Source organism: Thamnophis elegans, chromosome 13 (genome assembly GCF_009769535.1).
Source record: "Thamnophis elegans isolate rThaEle1 chromosome 13, rThaEle1.pri, whole genome shotgun sequence".
Lineage (NCBI taxonomy): Eukaryota > Metazoa > Chordata > Lepidosauria > Squamata > Colubridae > Thamnophis > Thamnophis elegans.
Window position 1 is genome coordinate 8,239,715 of NC_045553.1, and position 23,077 is coordinate 8,262,791.

Below are 23,077 nucleotides of genomic sequence, written 5' to 3' on the forward strand. Positions count from 1 at the left end.
TTTACATACTTTTATACTTTACCAGGTTCACCTGGTGCGTCAGTTGCGCCCCTTCCTGGATCGGGATGCTCTGTGCACAGTCACTCATGCCCTCGTCCTTTCTCCCCTGGACTACTGTAACGCTCTCTACATGGGGCTGCCCTTGAAGAGCACCCGGAAGCTTCAACTGGTCCAGAATGCGGCTGCACAGGTTGTCATGGGGGCACCCAGGTACTCCCATGTTACACCCCTTTTAGGCGGCCTGCACTGGTTGCCGGTTGTCTTCCGGGTGCGATTCAAGGTACTAATTATGACCTTTAAAGCACTCCATGGCTTAGGCCCAGGGTACCTGCGAGACCACCTACTGCCACCGGTAGCCTCCCATCGTCCAGTGTGATCTCACAGAGTTGGCCTCCTCAGGGTGCCGTTGGCTAGACAGTGTCGGCTAGTGACCCCCAGGGGGAGAGCCTTCTCTGTGGGAGCGCCTTCCCTCTGGAATGAGCTGCCCCCGGAACTTTCGAACTGCTAGGTTGGAAGAAGCTGGGACAAGTAATGGGAACTCACTCCATTACGCGGCGCAAAGGATTTGAAACATTGAATTGCCAACCTGCTGATCAGCAAACTCAGCATCTTAACCACTGCGTCCCTTCTATGGGAAGTTTAGCCCTAGGTTACCGTATATACTCAAGTATAAGCCGAGTTTTTCAGCCCACTTTTTGGGCTGAAAAAAGCCGGCTCGGCTTATACTCGAGTCTACAACTGGATCCGGCAGTGCTGTTGCCTGTTGGAGGAGGAGGGGATTCCTTCCTGCGAGACCCCGTCCAGAAAAATGCGGGGAGCGGCAGCGGAGCCCCGGGGCTGCTTCTGCTCCATCTGCTGGACTGTTTCCTCGCCTGCCCGCCTGCCCGCTCATTCATTCCGTTTCCTAGCCTGCCTGGCCACTTATTCGTTTCGTTTCCCTCCCCTGCCTGCCCCCTCGTTCATTCCATTTCCTAGCCTGCCAGGGGAAGGATACTATGAAATCCCCCAAATCCTCCCCACTCCAGGGATAGGATACTATGAAAGCCCCAGGATCTCTTGTCTTGCTGGGCAGTCTGCGCCAGCCATTCCCTCTCCTCTGTTAACTCCCTTCCATTCCACGTCCGAGTCAAAGGACGGCCGGTGGCTGCTGGACCTCCTGATGGGCCAGAGGTCTGTCTGTCTGTCTGGATGTTTGTCTGGATGTGTCTGTGTATGCGCGTGTAGTCCGCTGACTTCCACACAGGTGAGCCGCTGCAAGCCTCCCAAACGTGACAGGCTCCCAGCTTGGGTGGAAGAGTTTGACGCCCTTCCCGGCTTTGCTCTCCTTCGGGGTTAGAATCGGAACCCGAGGATGCCGGGTTCCAGTCGCCCCTGGCGTCCGAACCGAGAGTTGCCCGGCGAAGTTCCTCGGTGGGAACTCCGGCCGCTGCCCACCCGTGGGGAGAGAGGGAAGAGCCCCGAGCGAGCCGCCTCGGTTTGGCAACCAAACCCATCCAGCCTTTTACCTCCCGTCCCCCCGCCCGCCCACTCGCAGCCCCCTCCCCGGGCTGGCGCCAACTCCTCCCCGTGCCCGGCCTCCAGCTGAGGCAAGTCGGTGTCTCTTTAAGCTAGAGAGAGGAGGGGAGGGAAGGCAGGGACCAGCCGGCTGACAATGGGCCGGAGCGGCTGAGTTGGAGCAAATTCCGCGGCGGAGGCGGCGTCCCAGCTCCAGCGGCTCCGAGGCGAGCGGCTTGGCCCTTCCGCTGGGCGCTCGGAGATGAAGGCGCGCTGGCGCTGAGTTGAGCGGCGAGCTTGCCGAGCGCGCGGCTCCGGGAAGCCCCCCTTCTCCTCCCTGCTGGAAGCCGAGCGAGCCCCGCCGCCCACGGACTCCCGCGGCCGCCCCAGGGCTCCGGGAGGCAGGACCCGGAGGCAGCCCAGCCCTGCCGCCGCCCCGCGCCCTCCACCCGCTGCACGAGAGGGGACCCCGCTTTCCCCTTGCCGGATGCGTCCCTGGCGGAGCTGAGCCATGCGGCGGAGGCTCCCGCTCTGGTTCCGGAGCTTGCTGTGCCTCTGGCCGGTCCTGGTGGGACCCGCGGCAGGTAAGAGGCGCCGTCGAGCGCCTCGTACAATGATTTATGTATGAGGTTTAAGTGACTGAGACACACTCCTGGCTACGCAGCAATGTTATTTCTGACTTAGTATACTATGAAATCCCCCAAATCCTCCCCACTCCAGGGGAAGGATACTATGAAATCCCCCAAATCCTCCCCACTCCAGGGGAAGGATACTATGAAATCTACATTTCCTCCCCACTCCAGGGGAAGGATACTATGAAATCCCCCAAATCCTCCCCACTCCAGGGGTAGGATACTATGAAATCCACATTTCCTCCCCACTACAGGGGTAGGATACTATGAAATCCCCCAAATCCTCCCCACTCCAGGGGAAGGATACTATGAAATCTACATTTCCTCCCCACTCCAGGGGAAGGATACTATGAAATCTACATTTCCTCCCCACTCCAGGGGAAGGATACTATGAAATCCCCCAAATCCTCCCCACTCCAGGGGAAGGATACTATGAAATCTACATTTCCTCCCCACTCCAGGGGAAGGATACTATGAAATCCCCCAAATCCTCCCCACTCCAGGGGTAGGATACTATGAAATCCACATTTCCTCCCCACTCCAGGGGAAGGATACTATGAAATCTACATTTCCTCCCCACTCCAGGGGAAGGATACTATGAAATCCCCCAAATCCTCCCCACTCCAGGGGAAGGATACTATGAAATCTACATTTCCTCCCCACTCCAGGGGAAGGATACTATGAAATCCCCCAAATCCTCCCCACTCCAGGGGTAGGATACTATGAAATCCACATTTCCTCCCCACTCCAGGGGTAGGATACTATGAAATCCCCCAAATCCTCCCCACTCCAGGGGTAGGATACTATGAAATCCCCCAAATCCTCCCCACTCCAGGGGAAGGATACTATGAAATCTACATTTCCTCCCCACTCCAGGGGAAGGATACTATGAAATCCCCCAAATCCTCCCCACTCCAGGGGAAGGATACTATGAAATCCCCCAAATCCTCCCCACTCCAGGGGAAGGATACTATGAAATCTACATTTCCTCCCCACTCCAGGGGAAGGATACTATGAAATCCCCCAAATCCTCCCCACTCCAGGGGTAGGATACTATGAAATCCACATTTCCTCCCCACTACAGGGGTAGGATACTATGAAATCCCCCAAATCCTCCCCACTCCAGGGGTAGGATACTATGAAATCCCCCAAATCCTCCCCACTCCAGGGGAAGGATACTATGAAATCTACATTTCCTCCCCACTACAGGGGTAGGATACTATGAAATCCCCCAAATCCTCCCCACTCCAGGGGTAGGATACTATGAAATCCACATTTCCTCCCCACTACAGGGGTAGGATACTATGAAATCCCCCAAATCCTCCCCACTCCAGGGGAAGGATACTATGAAATCCCCCAAATCCTCCCCACTCCAGGGGAAGGATACTATGAAATCTACATTTCCTCCCCACTCCAGGGGAAGGATACTATGAAATCCCCCAAATCCTCCCCACTCCAGGGGTAGGATACTATGAAATCCACATTCCCTCCCCACTCCAGGGGTAGGATACTATGAAATCCCCCAAATCCTCCCCACTCCAGGGGTAGGATACTATGAAATCCACATTTCCTCCCCACTACAGGGGTAGGATACTATGAAATCCCCCAAATCCTCCCCACTCCAGGGGTAGGATACTATGAAATCCACATTCCCTCCCCACTACAGGGGTAGGATACTATGAAATCCCCCAAATCCTCCCCACTCCAAGGGAAGGATACTATGAAATCCACATTTCCTCCCCACTCCAGGGGAAGGATACTATGAAATCCCCCAAATCCTCCCCACTCCAGGGGAAGGATACTATGAAATCCCCCAAATCCTCCCCACTCCAGGGGAAGGATACTATGAAATCTACATTTCCTCCCCACTCCAGGGGAAGGATACTATGAAATCCCCCAAATCCTCCCCACTCCAGGGGTAGGATACTATGAAATCCACATTTCCTCCCCACTACAGGGGTAGGATACTATGAAATCCCCCAAATCCTCCCCACTCCAGGGGTAGGATACTATGAAATCCCCCAAATCCTCCCCACTCCAGGGGAAGGATACTATGAAATCTACATTTCCTCCCCACTACAGGGGTAGGATACTATGAAATCCCCCAAATCCTCCCCACTCCAGGGGTAGGATACTATGAAATCCACATTTCCTCCCCACTACAGGGGTAGGATACTATGAAATCCCCCAAATCCTCCCCACTCCAGGGGAAGGATACTATGAAATCTACATTTCCTCCCCACTCCAGGGGAAGGATACTATGAAATCTACATTTCCTCCCCACTCCAGGGGAAGGATACTATGAAATCCCCCAAATCCTCCCCACTCCAGGGGAAGGATACTATGAAATCTACATTTCCTCCCCACTCCAGGGGAAGGATACTATGAAATCCCCCAAATCCTCCCCACTCCAGGGGTAGGATACTATGAAATCCACATTTCCTCCCCACTACAGGGGTAGGATACTATGAAATCCCCCAAATCCTCCCCACTCCAGGGGTAGGATACTATGAAATCCCCCAAATCCTCCCCACTCCAGGGGAAGGATACTATGAAATCTACATTTCCTCCCCACTCCAGGGGAAGGATACTATGAAATCCCCCAAATCCTCCCCACTCCAGGGGAAGGATACTATGAAATCCCCCAAATCCTCCCCACTCCAGGGGAAGGATACTATGAAATCTACATTTCCTCCCCACTCCAGGGGAAGGATACTATGAAATCCCCCAAATCCTCCCCACTCCAGGGGTAGGATACTATGAAATCCACATTTCCTCCCCACTACAGGGGTAGGATACTATGAAATCCCCCAAATCCTCCCCACTCCAGGGGTAGGATACTATGAAATCCCCCAAATCCTCCCCACTCCAGGGGAAGGATACTATGAAATCTACATTTCCTCCCCACTACAGGGGTAGGATACTATGAAATCCCCCAAATCCTCCCCACTCCAGGGGTAGGATACTATGAAATCCACATTTCCTCCCCACTACAGGGGTAGGATACTATGAAATCCCCCAAATCCTCCCCACTCCAGGGGAAGGATACTATGAAATCCCCCAAATCCTCCCCACTCCAGGGGAAGGATACTATGAAATCTACATTTCCTCCCCACTCCAGGGGAAGGATACTATGAAATCCCCCAAATCCTCCCCACTCCAGGGGGTAGGATACTATGAAATCCACATTCCCTCCCCACTCCAGGGGTAGGATACTATGAAATCCCCCAAATCCTCCCCACTCCAGGGGTAGGATACTATGAAATCCACATTTCCTCCCCACTACAGGGGTAGGATACTATGAAATCCCCCAAATCCTCCCCACTCCAGGGGTAGGATACTATGAAATCCACATTCCCTCCCCACTACAGGGGTAGGATACTATGAAATCCCCCAAATCCTCCCCACTCCAGGGGAAGGATACTATGAAATCCACATTTCCTCCCCACTCCAGGGGAAGGATACTATGAAATCCCCCAAATCCTCCCCACTCCAGGGGTAGGATACTATGAAATCCACATTCCCTCCCCACTACAGGGGTAGGATACTATGAAATCCCCCAAATCCTCCCCACTCCAGGGGAAGGATACTATGAAATCCACATTTCCTCCCCACTCCAGGGGAAGGATACTATGAAATCCCCCAAATCCTCCCCACTCCAGGGATAGGATACTATGAAAGCCACATTCCCTCCCCACTACAGGGGTAGGATACTATGAAATCCCCCAAATCCTCCCCACTCCAGGGGTAGGATACTATGAAATCCACATTCCCTCCCCACTACAGGGGTAGGATACTATGAAATCCCCCAAATCCTCCCCACTCCAGGGGAAGGATACTATGAAATCCACATTTCCTCCCCACTCCAGGGGTAGGATACTATGAAATCCACATTTCCTCCCCACTCCAGGGATAGGATACTATGAAAGCCACATTCCCTCCCCACTACAGGGGTAGGATACTATGAAATCCCCCAAATCCTCCCCACTCCAGGGGTAGGATACTATGAAATCCACATTCCCTCCCCACTACAGGGGTAGGATACTATGAAATCCCCCAAATCCTCCCCACTCCAGGGGAAGGATACTATGAAATCCACATTTCCTCCCCACTCCAGGGGAAGGATACTATGAAATCCACATTTCCTCCCCACTCCAGGGGTAGGATACTATGAAATCCCCCAAATCCTCCCCACTCCAGGGGTAGGATACTATGAAATCCACATTCCCTCCCCACTACAGGGGTAGGATACTATGAAATCCCCCAAATCCTCCCCACTCCAGGGGAAGGATACTATGAAATCCACATTTCCTCCCCACTCCAGGGGAAGGATACTATGAAATCCCCCAAATCCTCCCCACTCCAGGGATAGGATACTATGAAAGCCACATTCCCTCCCCACTCCAGGGGTAGGATACTGCAAAATCCCCAATTCCTCCCCACTCCAGGGGAAGGATACTATGAAATCCCCAATTCCTCCCCACTCCAGGGGAGGAAATAAATATTCAAAAACATTATTGGTATCTATTTTTATTTTTGAAATTTACCGGTAGCTGCTGCATTTCCCATCCTAGGCTTATACTCGAGTCAATAACTTTTCCAGGTTTTTGTGGTAAAATTAGGTGCCTCGGCTTATATTCGGGTCGGCCTATACTCGAGTATATACGGTAAATAATCATCCATCCCCAAAAAATATGATCTTGTAAAATTTAGCTATGGGGCAGCCAACTAAAACTGCTGGACTAGGATGGAGAACTGAAACATTGGAGAACCTCAATGATCAAAAATGAAACCATCTCTAAAGAATGAGGAATAGAGTTAAAGGAAAGACTGCTAACTTGTAGGATTACCACCACCACCCCACCAAAAATGGAAAGCGTCAAGTAAGGGGATGTTTGGAAACTACCAGTGGGTTGTCTTATTTACATGCACCCTGCAAAACAAGAACAACTTCTTCTCACTTCCACGATCAGTTGCAGAAAGGAGGAAATGGGAATTGTGTTACTAGCAATTCACGGAGGAGCTGACCAAAGTAGGAGTGAAATTTCTCAGAATGACAAGAGTTGGAAGGGACCTTGGAGGTCTTCTAGTCCAACCCACTCCTCATGCAGGAAACCCTGTGCCGTTTCAGTCAAATTGTTGTTCAATCTCTTCTTAAAAACCTCCAGTGATGGAGCATTCACAACTTCTAGAGGCAAGTTGTTCCACTGATTAATTGTTCTAACTGTCAGGGATTTTCCTCCTTAGTTCAAGGTTGCTTCTCTCCTTGATTAGTTTCCACCCATTGCTTCTTGTACTGCTTTCTGTTGCTTTCGACAATAGCTTGACTCCCTCTTCTTTGGGGCAGCCCTTGAGATATTGGAAGACTGCTATCATGTCACCTCTAGTCCTTTTTTTCATTAGATTAGACGGTTGTACCACAAAACCGCGGACGACAAAAGCGCGGTCGACGAAAGCGCGTATGTGACGTCATCACAGCGCGACGAAAAAGATCGAAAAATGTAAAAATAAAGCGAAAACCTTACCCTAACCCCCCCAAACCTAACCCTAAACCTAACCCTAAACCTAACCCTAAACCTAACCGTTAACGTAAGGAAAAACCTAACGCTAACCCTTAACCTAACGCTAAACGTAACGCTAACGCTCTAACCCTAACCCTTAACCTAACCCTAACCCTTAACCTAACCCTTACCTTTATGTGAATCGGCTTGCTGTAATTTAATTTTTATTTCAATTTTTCGATCTTTTTCGTCGCGTTGTGATGACGTCACATACGCAATTTCGTCGACCGCGCTTTTGTGGAACGCGGTTTTGACAGGTCACGGATTAGACAGACCCAATTCCTGCAACTGTTCTACATATGTTTTAGCCTCCAGTCCCCTAATCCTCTTTGTTGCTCTTCTCTGCGTTCTTGCCAGAATCTCAATGTATTTTTATATCATGGCAACCAAAACTGGATGCACTACTCCAAGTGTGGCCTTACCAAGGCATTCTAAAGTGACATTAACACTTCACGTGATCTTGATTCTATCCCTCTATTAATGCAGCCTAGAACTATGTTGGCTTTTTCTCGATCTGAGCAACCGTGATATCAATGTAAAAAGGTAAAGGTAAAGGTTCCCCTTGCACATATGTGCTAGTCGTTCTCGACTCTAGGGGGCGTTGCTCATCTCTGTTTTAGAGCCGAAGAGCCAGCGCTGTCATGTCGCCGGCATGATTAAACTCCGAGGGTGCACGGAGCGCTGTTACGTTCCCAGCAAAGATGGTTCCTGTTTTTCTACTTGCATTTTTTAATGTGCTTTCGAATTGTTCGGTTGGCAGAAGCTGGGACAAGTCACAGGAGCTCCCTCCGTTACATGGCACTGGGGATTCAAACCGCTGAGCTGCCGACCTTTCTGATCGACAAGCTCAGCGGCTTAGCCACTGAGCCACCACATCCCAGATATCAGTGAGGCTCTGCCAAATATTCGCATGGTTTTGAGATAGCTTCTGTTGTTGCTTCTTCTTCTTCTTCAAAAAAAAGGACCAGATAACAAGAGCGTCAAAAAATGTGGAACTGCAAATATGTATTTCATGCACAGGTAGATTGGGAGGGGGGAGGTGTTGTCTCTTGGTGCTCTCTGAGCTTGGATGTTTTCTTGAAGATGTTTCACAACCCAAACTAGTAACATCATCAGTCTATTGTATGCTACCACTGATAGTGTTACCTGGTTGGGTAATGAAACGTCTGCAAGAAAACAACCAAGCTCAGAGAGCACCAAGGACTCCACAATCCTCTTCCTCCTCCCTCTCTTCCTTCTCAACCCCATTCCTTTCTAGCATTGATGATGTTACCTAGTTTGGCTCATGAAGCAACTGCAAGAAAACAAGCACCGAGGATCCTTCATATCAACCGAGTTACAAAATGTTCTTCTTTATTAATAGGTACGCGTGCTTCAAACTAGCACAGGTTCCAGAGGGAAACAAATTTAAGACCCATAGCTGGGTTCATGCTAGGAACAGACAAAAAAATAAATAAATCCCAAAGTGAGAATGTTTTGAGGTTGGGACATTCTCCTTGGAGGCTGAAACGATTCCTTCAAGTTGGTGCAGGTTCTCTCAATTAAACTGGAAGGCCTTCAAAGAGTCGGAAAACACCCCCAAGCTCAAAGGCAAACTGTTTTCAATATGAAAATATTTCAGATTCCAAACGTTTCTTTTTTTTCTTTTTTCTTTTTTTTTGCACAGCCCTGGATCACATTTCATGTTGAGTGGTTATGATGATATGGTTTGCAGTCCTCTGTTGAGCTAATGTTTTGGGCAAACTCAACCAACTCTGGTTTAGTTAAAACGGCCATGTTAAAAAGTTATGGTCAGCAATGATGGGTGGGTAGGTAGGTATGTATCTATGTAGGTATGTATCTATGTAGGTATGTACCTAGGTAGGTAGGTAGGTAGGTAGGTAGGTAGGTAGGTAGGTAGGTAGGAAGGAAGGAAGGAAGGAAGGAAGGAAGGAAGGAAGGAAAAGAGAGAAAGGAGAAAAAGCAAAAGGGCTGAAGGGAAGGAGAAGGGGGGAGAGGGAAAGGAGGGGGAGGGAAGGAAGGAAGGAAAACAGAAAGAAAAAGCAAAAGGGCTGAAGGGAGGGAGAAAGTATGGAGACAGGGAGAGAAGAAGGAAGGAAGGAAAAGAGAGAAAGGAGAAAAAGCAAAAGGGCTGAAGGGAAGGAGAAGGGAGGGAGAGATGGAAAGAAGGGGGAGGGAAGGAAGGAAAACAGAAAGAAAAAGAAGCAAAAGGACTGAAGGGAGAGAAAAAGTATGGAGAGAGGGAGAGAGGAAGGAAGGAAGGAAGGAAGGAAGGAAGGAAGGAAGGAAGGAAGGAAAACAGGGAAAGGAGAAGAAGCAAAAGGGGCTGAAGGGAGGGAGAAAGCAGGGAGGGAGGGAGGAAGGGATAATAATAATAACGAGACAATTTTTCAGGAAGATCTGAAAAATATCAATCTTAAATGAAAGGATGTAGAGATTGTAGCTGCAGTCTGAGATCTGTTGTGTATAATTTTAGTCCAATGTGCTTAGCGCAGGTTGGAATAAGAGGAGGAGGAGGAGGAGGAGGAGGAGGAGGAGGAGGAGGAGAACAACAACAACTTTTAAATAAGCAAGGGCAATGAAGAAAATGTCTCTTCCTGACAGCCACTTCTCTTTTCTTCTAAACAAGAAGCTGCAAGAGAGAGAAAAAAACCTCTTTCTTAGCCGAATCGTTTCTTTGCGGGAGGTTAGAAAGAAGAGCTCCTGGACTGCAAGTGGGTGACGTTGCCAAGCACATGCACCAAAGAGACCCCCATCGCTCCCAACCGCTTGGGAAAAAGCTTGAGAATCTCCTACACCACCACCCAGCGTAGCCATCCCCAGCCTCGAGGCTCTGGGGAAGCTTGGGTGTTCTTGGCTCGAACTGGCCAAGCGATTCATTTCTTCAAAGCAGCTGAGCTTCATTTCGTGTGACCCAGGAGGCTTCAAGGGCTGCCTCTTGCATAAATCCTGCCAGCAATGCCAAGCATGCAATCACGGAGAGAGCATCTGTGAGAGGCCTCCTGATTTCAGGTGGGGGAGGGGGATGGAAGGAGGTTGGGGAGGAACCTGGGCCAGTCCTGGAGTCTGGGGAAGTCTCTGATGAGGGCTCTGTATCAGAGGCAGAGAGGGAGCCAAGGACATATGCCAGTTATCAGCTCCCTTGGAAGCTAGACAGCAGTGAGGCAGAAGAACAGCTGGAGCCTGTTCCCAGTGTGCGCATGCACAGAGCTGCCGGAAGAACAGCTGAGAAATCAGGGTCGACTTGGGAATAACGCAACAGGTGGAAGGTGAATGGCCCCTCCTACAGGAAATAAAAGAAGAATGCAAGGGGAGGGGGCTTTTGCAGGAAACAATTCAATCGTTTGATTCATTTCAGGAGTGTGAAGATCTGTCCGTGAATCTCAGACACTCTGTGCCCAGCCTTTCCTTCCACAGCATCTCATTTGGAAAATATTGACAGGGCAGCTTTCCAAGCTAGATAAGGTCTGTGGTCATAAATATTCCTTTGAAAGACTATTTGCCAGGCCTTGGCTGAACATGAATGAGAGGAATTCACATTTGTTTAATAAAAGGGGTTTTGTCGGGGGCCAGGAATCTTGCTTCCTGCTTTTGGGGGAAGCCGAGGTCAGAACAGGAGAGTTGGAGGCAAAGGCAAGAATTTTCTTGTGGCCCCAGAGGCATTGTAGCTGTGACGCGGTGTTTTAATTTGGTTTTCGAGATACTGTAAAGGGACTTTGAGGCTCAACTGTAAGAAAAGTTATGTAACGAAGAGAGAGGGGCTGGGAGCGGCGAGGAAAACGAGGGCTGGAATTTGAAACTGTCAGAAGGAACTCTCGACGGTTGTGTTAAGACACCTCGCTCAGCTGACAACATGCAGCAAATTGGATCTCACATCAGATATGAAAGGGATTCAGTGAAGAGCAACTAAGAAGTGACTGCAGGCTACGAAATCATCCTTCTGGAATATCACAATTTCCCCACAACATCAGCAATTGCCTCCTTTAGTTTGTATAGATTTTAAAAAACTGTAAAAAAGATGTTGAGACTCTAGAAGAAGTGTAGAGAAGAGCAACCAGGATGATGAGGGAACTGGAGGCTCAAAAATAGGATGAACGCTTGCAGGAACTGGGCATGGTTAGTCTAGTGAAGGGAAGGACCAGGGGAGACAGGATAGCAGCCTTCCAATATTTGAGGGGCTGACACAGAGAGGAAGGGGGTCAAGCTATTTTCCAAAGCCCCCGAAGGCCAGACAAGGAATAATGGATGGAAACTGAACAAGGAGAGATTCAACCTAGAAATAAGGAGAAATTTTCTGACAGTGAGACCAATCAACCCATGGAACAGAAGTTTCCTTCAGAAGTTGTAGGAGCTTCATCACTGGTGGCTTTCAAGAAGAGACTGGACTGCCACCTGTCAGAAATGGTGTAGTCTCCTACTTGGGCAGAAGGTTGGACTAGATGACCTACAAGGTCCCTTCCAACTCTCTTATTCTGTAGAGCAGATAACTCAGTTGAGGATTGGCGAAGAAGTGTGTGATTCCTGGATATAAAGGATGCCAGAAATTTTGGACAGAGAGAAAAAAAAATACAGTTCCTAGCACCTCTGCTGCTGAAGGGGAAACTGGACATGTTCTGCAAAATACATTAATTAAAATTTTATTCTGCATGGCCTTCCCAACCACTCTAAAATAATTCCTTCAGTGTCCCCCACCCCCCGCCATGGTGAAATTCAATTTTTTTTACTACCAGTTCTATGGGCGTGGCTTGATGGGCGTGGCAGGGGAAGGATATTGCAAAATCTCCTTTCCCACACCACTTTGGGGCCAGCCAGAGGTGGTATTTGCTGGTTCTCCAAACTATTCAAAATTCCCGCTACCAGCTCTCCAGAACCTATCAGAACCTGTTGAATTTCACCCCTTCTCCCCACATTTTTTTGGCTTCTTACCCTGTTTCCCTGAAAATAAGACCTCCCCAGATAATAAACTCAATTGGGCTTTTGAGCGCATGCGCTAAAATAATCCCTCCCCCAAGATAAGCCTTCCCTGAAAATATTGCAACACAGCAGCAGCCATGAGGTGACCATGCTCGCCGCCTCCTGCACCTCAAAAATAATAAGACCTCCCCGAAAATAAGGCCAAGCGCTTATTTTTTGGGGGGGAATAAGACCCTGTCTTATTTTCAGGAAAAACGGTATATATTCCATGCAAAACGAGTCATTTCTTGCTAGGGTGGCATTCATGCCGTTCTGCTTTTGTTAAAAAGCAAGGGGGGAAAAAACCCTTTCATTGAAATCAAGAGGGAAATCATGCCCCCAAAATTGATTTCGCGAACTGCGCAAAGACAAAACTGATGGCGAGGCCAAGATTCTAAGTTGGCAAAGGCAAGCCAATGATTAAAAAGAAGTTTTTGGTTTTTTAAAGAGATATCTCTTACGTAATCTTACTGAGCTGCTCCGACTGTATGAAACATTGTCCTGCAGGCTTCCACTCTCTGCCAATGTCACTCAACATTCTGGTTTTTCCGCTTCCGTCAAAGGCAATTTATTAAAATAATAATAATAATAACCACCCAGCTGTACATACAGTATCCGTGGGCCGGATCTAAGCACCCGGAGGGCAGATCTAAGCACCCCAGGGGTTGGATCTAAGCACCCCGCAGGCCGGATCTGCCCCCCCCCCCCGGGCCTTGGGTTTGAGACCCCTGGTATAAAGTCTCCTGCCTTGTGCACAGGTCGGGCTAGAAGACCTCCAAGGCCACTCCCAGCCCTAGGATCCTACGCTTTTCATTCTGTGTTCTTTGGGGAGGGGGCACTTACTTGGGCAGCCAACTTCATCGCTTTCATCCTCACAGGTGGGCCACCCATCGCACTGCCACTTGGAAGGGATGCACTGGACTGAACCACTCCGGCAGGTGAATTGCCCAGGGATGCAACGCAGTTCTGCAAAAGACGAAGAGAAAGTTGCTCAAGCTTCCGAACCCAAGAATACTATCCGCAAGGAGAACCCCTCTTGGCTTGGAGCTGGGGCGTCCAAATTTAAACCCCTTTGCGTGGTTTGGGATGAGCGGTGAGAAAGAAACATCAAATGTTTGCATTACGGGAGGAGGTTTTGATTAGGTTTCTTCCTCTCCCACTCTCCCAATCTCCACCAGTGGCAAATGAGAGGTGGCTCTTCTGAATCCATTAAAAGTCCATTAAAAGCAAGGACCAAGGAAAGCTGTAATTGACTTTGGCTGCAAAAATTGATCGGCACTACAGCAAGCAAACACATGAAGTGTGTAACTTAACGCAGATGAGAACCACACACCAAATAGCCATAGCCCTTAGACTTATATACCGCTTCACAATGTTTTTACAGCCCTCTCTAAGCGATTTACAGAGTCAGCCTTTTGTCCCCAACAATCTGGCTCCTCATTTTATCCCCCTCGGAAGGATGGAAGGCTGAGTCCACCTTCAGCCTGGTGAGATTTGAACTGCAGGCAGTGGGCAAAGTTTGCCTGCAATACTGCATTTTAACCACTGTGCTGGATGGATGGATGGATGGATGGATGGATGGAAGGAAGGAAGGAAGGAAGGAAGGAAGGAAGGAAGGAATAGCACTAGCACTTAGACTTATATAACGCTTCACAGTCTTTTCACAGCCCTAAGCAGTTTACAGAGCCAGCCTTTTGCCCCTAATAACTATCTGGGTCCTCGTTTTACCCACTTCGGAAGAACGGAAGGTTGAGTCAACCTTGAGCCTGGTGACATTCGAACTGACAAATTGCAGGCAACCGGCAGGCAGCAGCAGCTAACTACTGCCCCATCACAGCTCTGCAGGAAACCTGCTTGATAGCTACTATTAACCTTGCCAGCTAAATAGTTTGGAATAGATCTATACTAAAAGGGTAAAGGTTCCCCTCACGCATATGTGCTGGTGATTCCTGACTCTAGGGGGCGGTGCAGATCTCCATTTCAAAGCCAGAGCTGCCGAAAAACGTCTCCGTGGTCATGTGGCCGGCATGACTCAACACCGAAGGTGCATGAAACGCTGTTCCCTTCCCACCAAAGGTGGTTCCTATTTTTCTACTTGGATTTTTTACATGCTTTCGGACTGCTAGGTTGGCAGAAGCTGCGACAAGTCACGGGAGCTCCCTCCGTTACATGGCGCTAGGGATTCAAACTGCCAAACTGCCGACCTTTCTGATCGACAAGCTCAGCGTCTTTGCCGCTGAGCCACCGCGCCCCAAAGATCTATATTTGTCTCCCTTTATTTCTTGGTCGGGAAAATATAAATTTAACCCAAGCAGAAAGCTAGCTCGTCAACTGGAAGGAATTTAAAAAAAAATAGACCTACCCCATTTAACACAATTACTCAAAAGGAACACAAATGTTGTGCATAGTGACAGCTAAGGACTCCGACTATGGGAAGAGATGGTTCCCTGGGTTACACCACAATCAAAACAGTGCCTATAGGTCAGTAGTGTGATTCAGCCAGTCCACACCTATTCAGGAGAACCGGTTGTTAACTTCCTAAGCAGTTCGGAGAACCAGTTGTTGGAAGAAATCTCATTTTGTTTTTTTCCACTTTGCAGGGCTAATCCTGTAAGGAAGGCAGGGAGGAAACATTCTGGTGTTGTTTCTAGCCTGATCTTTATTGCCCTGCTTACAGAAACTGCCTCTCCAGTTAACCCTTATTACCATTGTAACGACTAAGGTGAAGTGCCCATCGACCTGAGTGACGTTGAGTTGGCCACACCCACCCAGTCACATGACCACCGAGCTCCGCCTACCCAGATGGTCATTAGGGCAGAAAACCGGTTGTTAAATTATTTGAATCCCACCACTGCTATAGGTGTGTGGGTGCGCTCCTCGCTTTCTAAAAAATCATTATATTGCACCGCAATATATAATCTTGCACGGTGCAAGGTCAAAATAATCACCTTGTCCACAGTGGAACCAAAAAAAGATCCAGTTAATCCCTTAAATGTCGCAGGGGGACAAGTGGCAGGAAGGGTAAGTCTTATGACACAGGTAACATGACTCCTGTTCAGAGTTTAGGTCATTCAAGCCACAGCATCTTCTTTGAGGGGTAATTACAAGCATTTTTTTTTATTCTTATTATCTTCATATTAAAACAATACAAAACCCGTGGTGTGAGTGAATCAAGAGAGTCTGAAATTGCCACCCTGCCTTCTCAAGTGCTTTGTGGTTGAGGACTTGTGACACCTTAATTACTACATGATCCTGGCCTGCTAATGGGTTAATGGGCCATTACAACGATTGCTTTGTTTTGAGTAGCGTGTCAACACTATGAGGTGGTTCAAATTCCTCTTTTGGTGCTCACTAGACTTCCTGTCCTTTGTGACTGCAGGAAAAAAATATTATTTTAATGCTTCACTTAAAAATAAATAAAGGGGAAGTTGGCGTTCTGCTAAGGGAAATGCTAGCATCCTTATTTATTTCCAACAAGGCCCTTGGGTCCCATAAAGATCCTATCAGGGTGTAGAAAACTTCCTGGAGGGAAATGCCACCACTGGGGACTGGATGCTTTCTAAGATATGCCCGGGTCGTCCTTTTTTATGAATAGATGGGTCACACAAAGCAGCACCCCAGACGTTCGTTGGTGGGGCTGTTGCAGAGAGGAGAGGATCAACCTGTTTTCCCAAGGACCCGAAGGCCAGACAAGGAAGAATGGATGGAAACTGACCAAGGAGAAATTCAACCTAGAAATAAGGAGGAATTTCCTGACAGTGAGAACCATCAACTGATGGAACAGGAGTTGCCTTCAGAAGTTGTGGGAGCTTCATCACTGGAGGCTTTCAAGAAGAGACTGGACTGCCCTCTGTCAGAAATGGCATAGGGCTGCGATGGTGAACCTATGGCATGCAGGCCACAGGTGGCAAGCTGAATCCTTTCTGCGGGCACACAAGCCATCGCCCAGCTTAGCTCCACCTTGCATGTGCACATGCCTCCTGCCAGCCAGCTGATTTTCCGGGCTCTGCCACCCATGCGCAGCATGCGGGGTGCATGCAGGAGATACATAACAACCGTGTGACTGATTTAAACAACTGCAGGTGTTCCCTTAACCAACGTGGCAAGCAAAATCATAAAATGGGGGCAGAACTCATTTAACACATTTCTCACTTAGCAATATACATTTTTGGGCTCAATGGTGGTCGTTCAGTTGAGGACTTCCTGTACACTAAAACGTAGCATGTAGAAGGTAGCACGTGTGATGTTAACAAAATTCGCTTTGAAATAACATTAAAAAAGTAATATCCATCCCCAATAGGATATTGCTCTTTTTACTTCAAAGCTAATTGTGAACATACAGCCTCTTTCCTTTGCATATCTAGAGGGAGACGCCACTCAATGTTACCCAGTTCATTTCCACCTCAAAAAAAGTCAAGCTCCAGACTGTGGCTATTGTTGTGGTCCACCAGCAGCCAGCGGAGTCAGACAGCGAGGAGGTTGGGGAGGAACATGGGCCAGTCCTGGAGTCTGGGGAAGGCTCTGAGAAGGGCTCTGTGTTGGAGGCAGAGAGGGGGCCAGAACTCTATGCCAGCATGTTGGTTGTAGGGATTCTGGAGGTTGAAGTCCACTCAATTTTAAATTTGACCAGGTGGAGAAATACTGGCCTAGAGAATGAAAGTTGTCAGAAGCTCTGGAAAACCCTGCCTTCGGCAAGGATGTTAACTGGATGACCTTGGATGAATCCCTCTCTCTCAGCCAGAAGAAGAGAAAGGAGAAGGGGAAGGAGGAGGAGGAGGAGGAAAACAAGAAGAGGAAGAGGAAGAAGGGGAGGAGGAGGAGGAGAAGGAGGAGGTGGCAAGGTACTTGTTATGGCCCGCCAGCAAAGCTGGCAGCAGATTCGGACAATGAGGAGGTTGGGGAGGAACATGGGCCAGTCCTGGAGTCTGGAGAAGGCTCTGATGAGGATTCTGTGTCGGAGGCAGAGAGGGGGACAGAGCCCTATGCCAGTTACATTATATTGCCAAAAGTATTTGCTCACCCATCCACATAATCAGAAGCAGTTGTGAGTGAATACTTTTGGCAACATAGTGTATCTGCTGCCTTCAGAGTCGGAGATCAATGGGGCAGATGAACAGCTGGAGCCTGTTCCCAGTGTGCGCATGCGCAGTTACCAGACGAAGGGAACAGCTAAGGAACAAGGGTCGATTTGAGAGTAAGGCCACAGGTGGACAATGAATGGCCCCTCCCAGAGGAAATAAAAGAGGAGCGAAAGGGGAATGGAGTTTGCAGGAGACCATTAGTTCATTCCTGCATTCTTGCCAAGTATTGTGGCATCTGAAAGATTTCAGCCTGGCCACTCTCCAAGCCTGATAAAGATCGGTAATTGTGAACTATCTTGAAAGACTTTGAGAAAGACTTGCTGGAGCAAAATTCACTGTAAATTAAATAAAAGGGGCTTATCGGGACGAGGACGGGGGAAGCCTAGGTCAGAATAGCTATAAACATCCTAAATTAGAATTGCCTATTACATTCGGCTTTCTTTCGATCCCGTTATCAAATCTACCAGAATGTAAGACTATCTCTAATAAGAAAAATAGATGCCAGGTGTTTTACCTGGTCCAGATACAGATAGTATCAGGGGTAATATTACCGGATAAAGCCAACACTGTTGTGTTCCTTTCTCCCTGTTTATTTTTCTATTCTTTAAGACCCCCATGACTGACCTCAACCAATGCAAATCCCCAAGAGGTGAGCATTCAAAATAGACATTTTTCCAAAATGCTTAAGTAACGATAAAAGCCTGGGATTTGAAGACAAACCACACCGACAACCTGGTTAGATGTTTATCTCTTGAAAGGTAAACACAAGAAAGCATCGCCCTTAAACTTGAGCGTATAAGAAGGAAGTTTGATTCCCACTTCAGGCTCAGCCAAAATATGAAAACAAAAGCTTGTAGGATTTTGCAAATCCTGGTTCAATGATTACATGTATGTCTTAAATTAATTCATGATTGTATCTGTTCAATCTATTTATGCTTTTAATTGAATTTATATGCTGCCCATCTCACCGTGGAAAAGACTCTGGGTGGCTCACAACCTGATCGTAGAAAAACAACTGAAGTGAGTAAGAATTAAATAGAGACATAACTTTTGTCAACAATTGCAGCTTTGCCTATAAGCCAGGCCTGAATTCACTCAAAATAGCCCCACATCTACAAAGCAAAGAGATTTATTTTACATAGCCGGTGTTGGCTGGGTATTTATAGACTAAGCATTTGTCTGACAGGTAGCTATTGGGAGGGGGCTTTCTTCCCCCTACTCCCATGCTCATCATCCCTGCCGTTTCCCTTCCCCTCTCCCATGCGTTCCTCTTTCCCGCCCTGTTTACGATCCTTTGCCCCAAATCCATCAGGCGCTTCCCCATTGGTCCACTGGAGGGCGGACATCACAACTGGCATTCCAGAGGAAGCTGCGAAGGAAGTGACATCACAAACAATTGCCGCTCTAGGACGTTGCATTCGCTCTCCTTAACGGGTCAGGCATTCCAGAGTTATGCTGGAACACACACAGACAGACACGCACACCAGGGGTGTCTTACACCCCTCCCACCCACCCACCCCCAGTATTTGTTTCCAGAGGGTAAGTCCCCTGTGTACTAAGTTTGGTTGAAATTGCTCGAGGCACTCCAGAGTTGGAACATACATACATACATACATAATAATAAAATATAATAATATAATTAAAAAATAATAATAAAGAAAGATAAAGAAGAAGATTCTGCCTTGTCCCTTGCACGTCTTGGATAATGCAAAAATACTTTGCAACTGAATTATGACCTCTACAAATAGCTGGAACTGTATACAGGTAGTCCTACACTTACCATCGCAATAAAGCCCAAAATTTTGGCTGCTAAGCAGGACAGTTGATCAGTGAGTTCCGCCCCATTTTGCCAACTTTCTTGGCCACAGTTGTGAAGTGCATCACTGTAGTCGTTAAGTTAGTAACACGGTTGTTAAATGAATGTGGCTTCTCCATTGACTTGGCTCGTCAGAAAGTCGCAAAAGGGGATCAAATAACCCCGGGACGCTGCGACGGTCATAAATATGTCAGTTGCCAAACACCTGAATTTTGATTACATGACCATGGGGATGCTACAATGGTCGTAAGTGTGAGAAATGGTCCAGAGTACCCCTTTTTTTCAGTGTTGTTGTAACTTTGAAGGGTCACTAAATGAACTGTTGTAAGTCGAAGGCTACTGTCAACTCCCCCCGCGTTGTCATGGTAGAAAGTACATTCCATGCATACTGTCGGCTGAAGTTGGATATCAGATTACTGCAGCCAGCTTGAGAGGGTGCATCTTACAGGGGAATGTGATTTATGACACAGACTGAGGGGAGGAACAGGGGTAAAATTCAGAAGAAAAAGCAAACAAAGCACAGGCTTGACTGCGAACAGATATTGCCTAATGGATCACCTAATAAATCACTGGTTTTGTACTAAAATCTTGACTCGATAATTATGAATTAATTAGGGCATCATTAGGAAATTTGATAGCTACCTGCCTATGTTTACTTCATTTGAACCTCTGGAATATTACAGGATGAATTTTTGTGCTCCCCCCCCAAACCTCTTCCTGTTTGACTGTGTTTTATTTCAACCTTGTACAGATACCATCTCGGTCAATCGACCTGCTTCCACGGCCATTCCCCATATTTGTGTCCTTCGGGCCACAGAAGAAAAGGAAAAGGAAAGACAGGAGTTGAACACCAACAACGTCCTGCCGTCCAATATTTCAGGAATGTCATGACAGATGCTTTTACAGATAATTATGCTGAAGGAAACACCCAAATCTTCACCCATCATCATTTTGGGTTGCCTCGTTTATTTCATGCAATTTCAGCAGCAATCCCTCGCAGCTCAGGGAGCTTCCAGCTCGCATGCGGCTGCTGCGGTAGGGAGACAATTGAATTTTTTCTTTTCTTCAAATATCTTCAAATTTATCGGAGATCCAGGATGGCAAACGGTCCAGTTGAGGGACTGAGTCGATAACTGGGCGGTACCTGGTGGACCAGGGGCATATACCAAGAGCTTATCTGACTCAGTCCAGTCAATGAGAGGATAAGGTCAACCCATCCTGGATACTCCTCCCCTCACTATGGAGAACACCCAAATCTCCACCCATTGTCATTTTGGGTTGCCTCGTTTATTTCATGCAATTTCAGTGGCCAGGGCGGGCGGGGGGGGGAACACTCACACTTATGCAACAAGTAGGAGCCCCCCCCCCCCGTGTCCTTCTGAATAAACGATGATGAAGCTTGTCCTTCAACGCAACATTAGCAGTTCAAAAGATCTTGGCAGCTAACGTGTGTCCTTCACACCGATGACTGGATAAGGACACATCTAACAACGGCCCTGTTTTTCCATGCAGAAATGTTTAGAAAAGTAGAGAGGAAACTTAACCCAAAGAATGGAATTAAAAGGCTGCACAACAGTTTGTTGCAGGATTGTTCAAAGCTACAAAGGCACTCGGGGGGAAAGTGACTTACAGCCGTTTTTCACGCTTACGACTGTTGCGGCATCCCCATGGTCACATGATTTTACATTAGCACGTGTGACAACTGACTCACATTCATGATGGTTGCAGCGTCCCCCTGGTAGTCCTGGGATCCCCTTTTGTGACCTCCTGACAAGCAAAGTCAACGCGGGAACCTGGATTCACTTAACAACCAGGTGAGCAATTTAACAACTGCAGGGATTGACATGACACATGGAAAGAAAGAAAAATTCGTACAATGGGGCCAAAATCGCTTAACAAATTTCTCACTTAGAACAGAGAATACCAGAGTTGGAAGGGACCTTGGAGGTCTTCTAGTCCAACCCCCTGCCTAGGCAGGAAACCCTACACCACTTCGGACAAATGGATATCCAACATCTTCTTAAAGACTTCCATTGTTGGAGGAACATAACTTAGGAAGGAACTTAGGAGGAATCCAGAAACATAAATTTAGTGAGTCAGTTGTCAAATGTCCGAATATAAATCACATGACCAGGGGGGATGCTGGTCATAAGTGTGAAAATGACCCTAAGCCATCTTTGTTTCAGTGCCATTGTAACTTCGGTCATTAAGTGAATTGCTGTTAAGTCGAGGACTACCTGTATATAATCTCACTGCCTTCCTGCTGACTGGAGAACTATGGGAGTTGAAGTCCACACATCTTAAAGCTGCCATAGTTGCACACTGCACTAGAGGGGAAAACCAGGCCTGTACCCCCATATTGGATCATAGTTTAAAGTTACTAAGGTTGAGAAACACGGCTTTAAAGGGGTGAACCAGGCCCGTAATGCCACATTACCCTATTTCTCCAAAAATAAGATCTCCCCGGATAATAAGCCCAATTAGGGCTTTTGAGCGCATGAGCTAAAATAATCCCTCCCTGAAAATATTGCAGCACAGCAGCAGCCATGAGGTGACCACGCTCGCCGCCTCCTGCACCTCAAAAATAATAAGACCTCCCCAAAAATAAGGCCAACTACTTATTTCTGGGGTCAAAAGAGAATAAGACCTTGTCTTATTTTTGGGGGAAACATGGTAGATCATAATTACAGTTACCAAGGTTGAGAAACACGGCTTTAAAGGGGTGAACCAGGCCTGTATTGCCACATTATCCTGTTTTCCCAAAAATAAAACCTCCCTGGATAATAAGCCCAATCGTGCTTTTTAGTGCATGCGCTAAAATAAGCCCTCCCTGAAAATATTGCAACACAGGAGCAGCCATGAGGTGACCATACTCGCTGCCTCCTGAACCGCAAAGATAATAAGACTTCGCCAAAAATAAGGCCAAGTGCTTATTTCTGGGGTCAAAAGAGAATAAGACCTTGTCTTATTTTCGGGGAAACACAGTAGATCATAGGTTAATGTTACCATGGTTGGGAAACACGGCTTTAGAGGGGTGAACCAGGCTATAGTACCGCCTTAGATCATAGCTTAAGGTTCCCATGGTTGAGAAACATCCTCCTAATGATACACAGGTCAACGGGTACAATCCCGAAGCAGGATTTGTTTCAACAAGGCAACCCGAACCAACTTCTGGGGTCCGATTCAACATTTCCAATTTTACTTTTTATCCCAAACGCAAGCGCCAGTAATATCAACACAAAGAAGCTAAATAAATGTGTCCCTTTGGCGGAGCATTAGGACATTTTTTAGACTAGCAAATAAATCTACAATTCTTCACGGCTTCCCCCGTTTGGCCACTGAAGGCTCAGTACATTTAAACAAGAGATCTTTTCACCGGTTGACGGAGTGAGTGAGTGTGTGTGTGTTTTCTCCAAGCGTCCTAAAATGCCAGTTACAAAATCTCTTCCCCATCCGACCTTCACTCAAACACCTAAAACTCATGGACTGTCCCAGTTAAAATAAAACTCCTGGTTACGCAATGCAGAAAACACCCACCCA

General features: G+C 47.7%; 1 protein-coding gene across 1 annotated transcript in view; it reads right to left on the bottom strand.

The window, feature by feature from the left end:
- The window catches only part of DGCR2 (DiGeorge syndrome critical region gene 2), a 54,297-nt gene that overhangs the window by 14,556 nt on the left and 16,664 nt on the right, over positions 1 to 23,077 (bottom strand). The window contains exon 2 of the mRNA XM_032229245.1: positions 13,484 to 13,606. Within this exon, the coding sequence (XP_032085136.1) occupies positions 13,484 to 13,606 (123 nt within the window). The remainder of the gene's footprint in view (positions 1 to 13,483; positions 13,607 to 23,077) is intronic.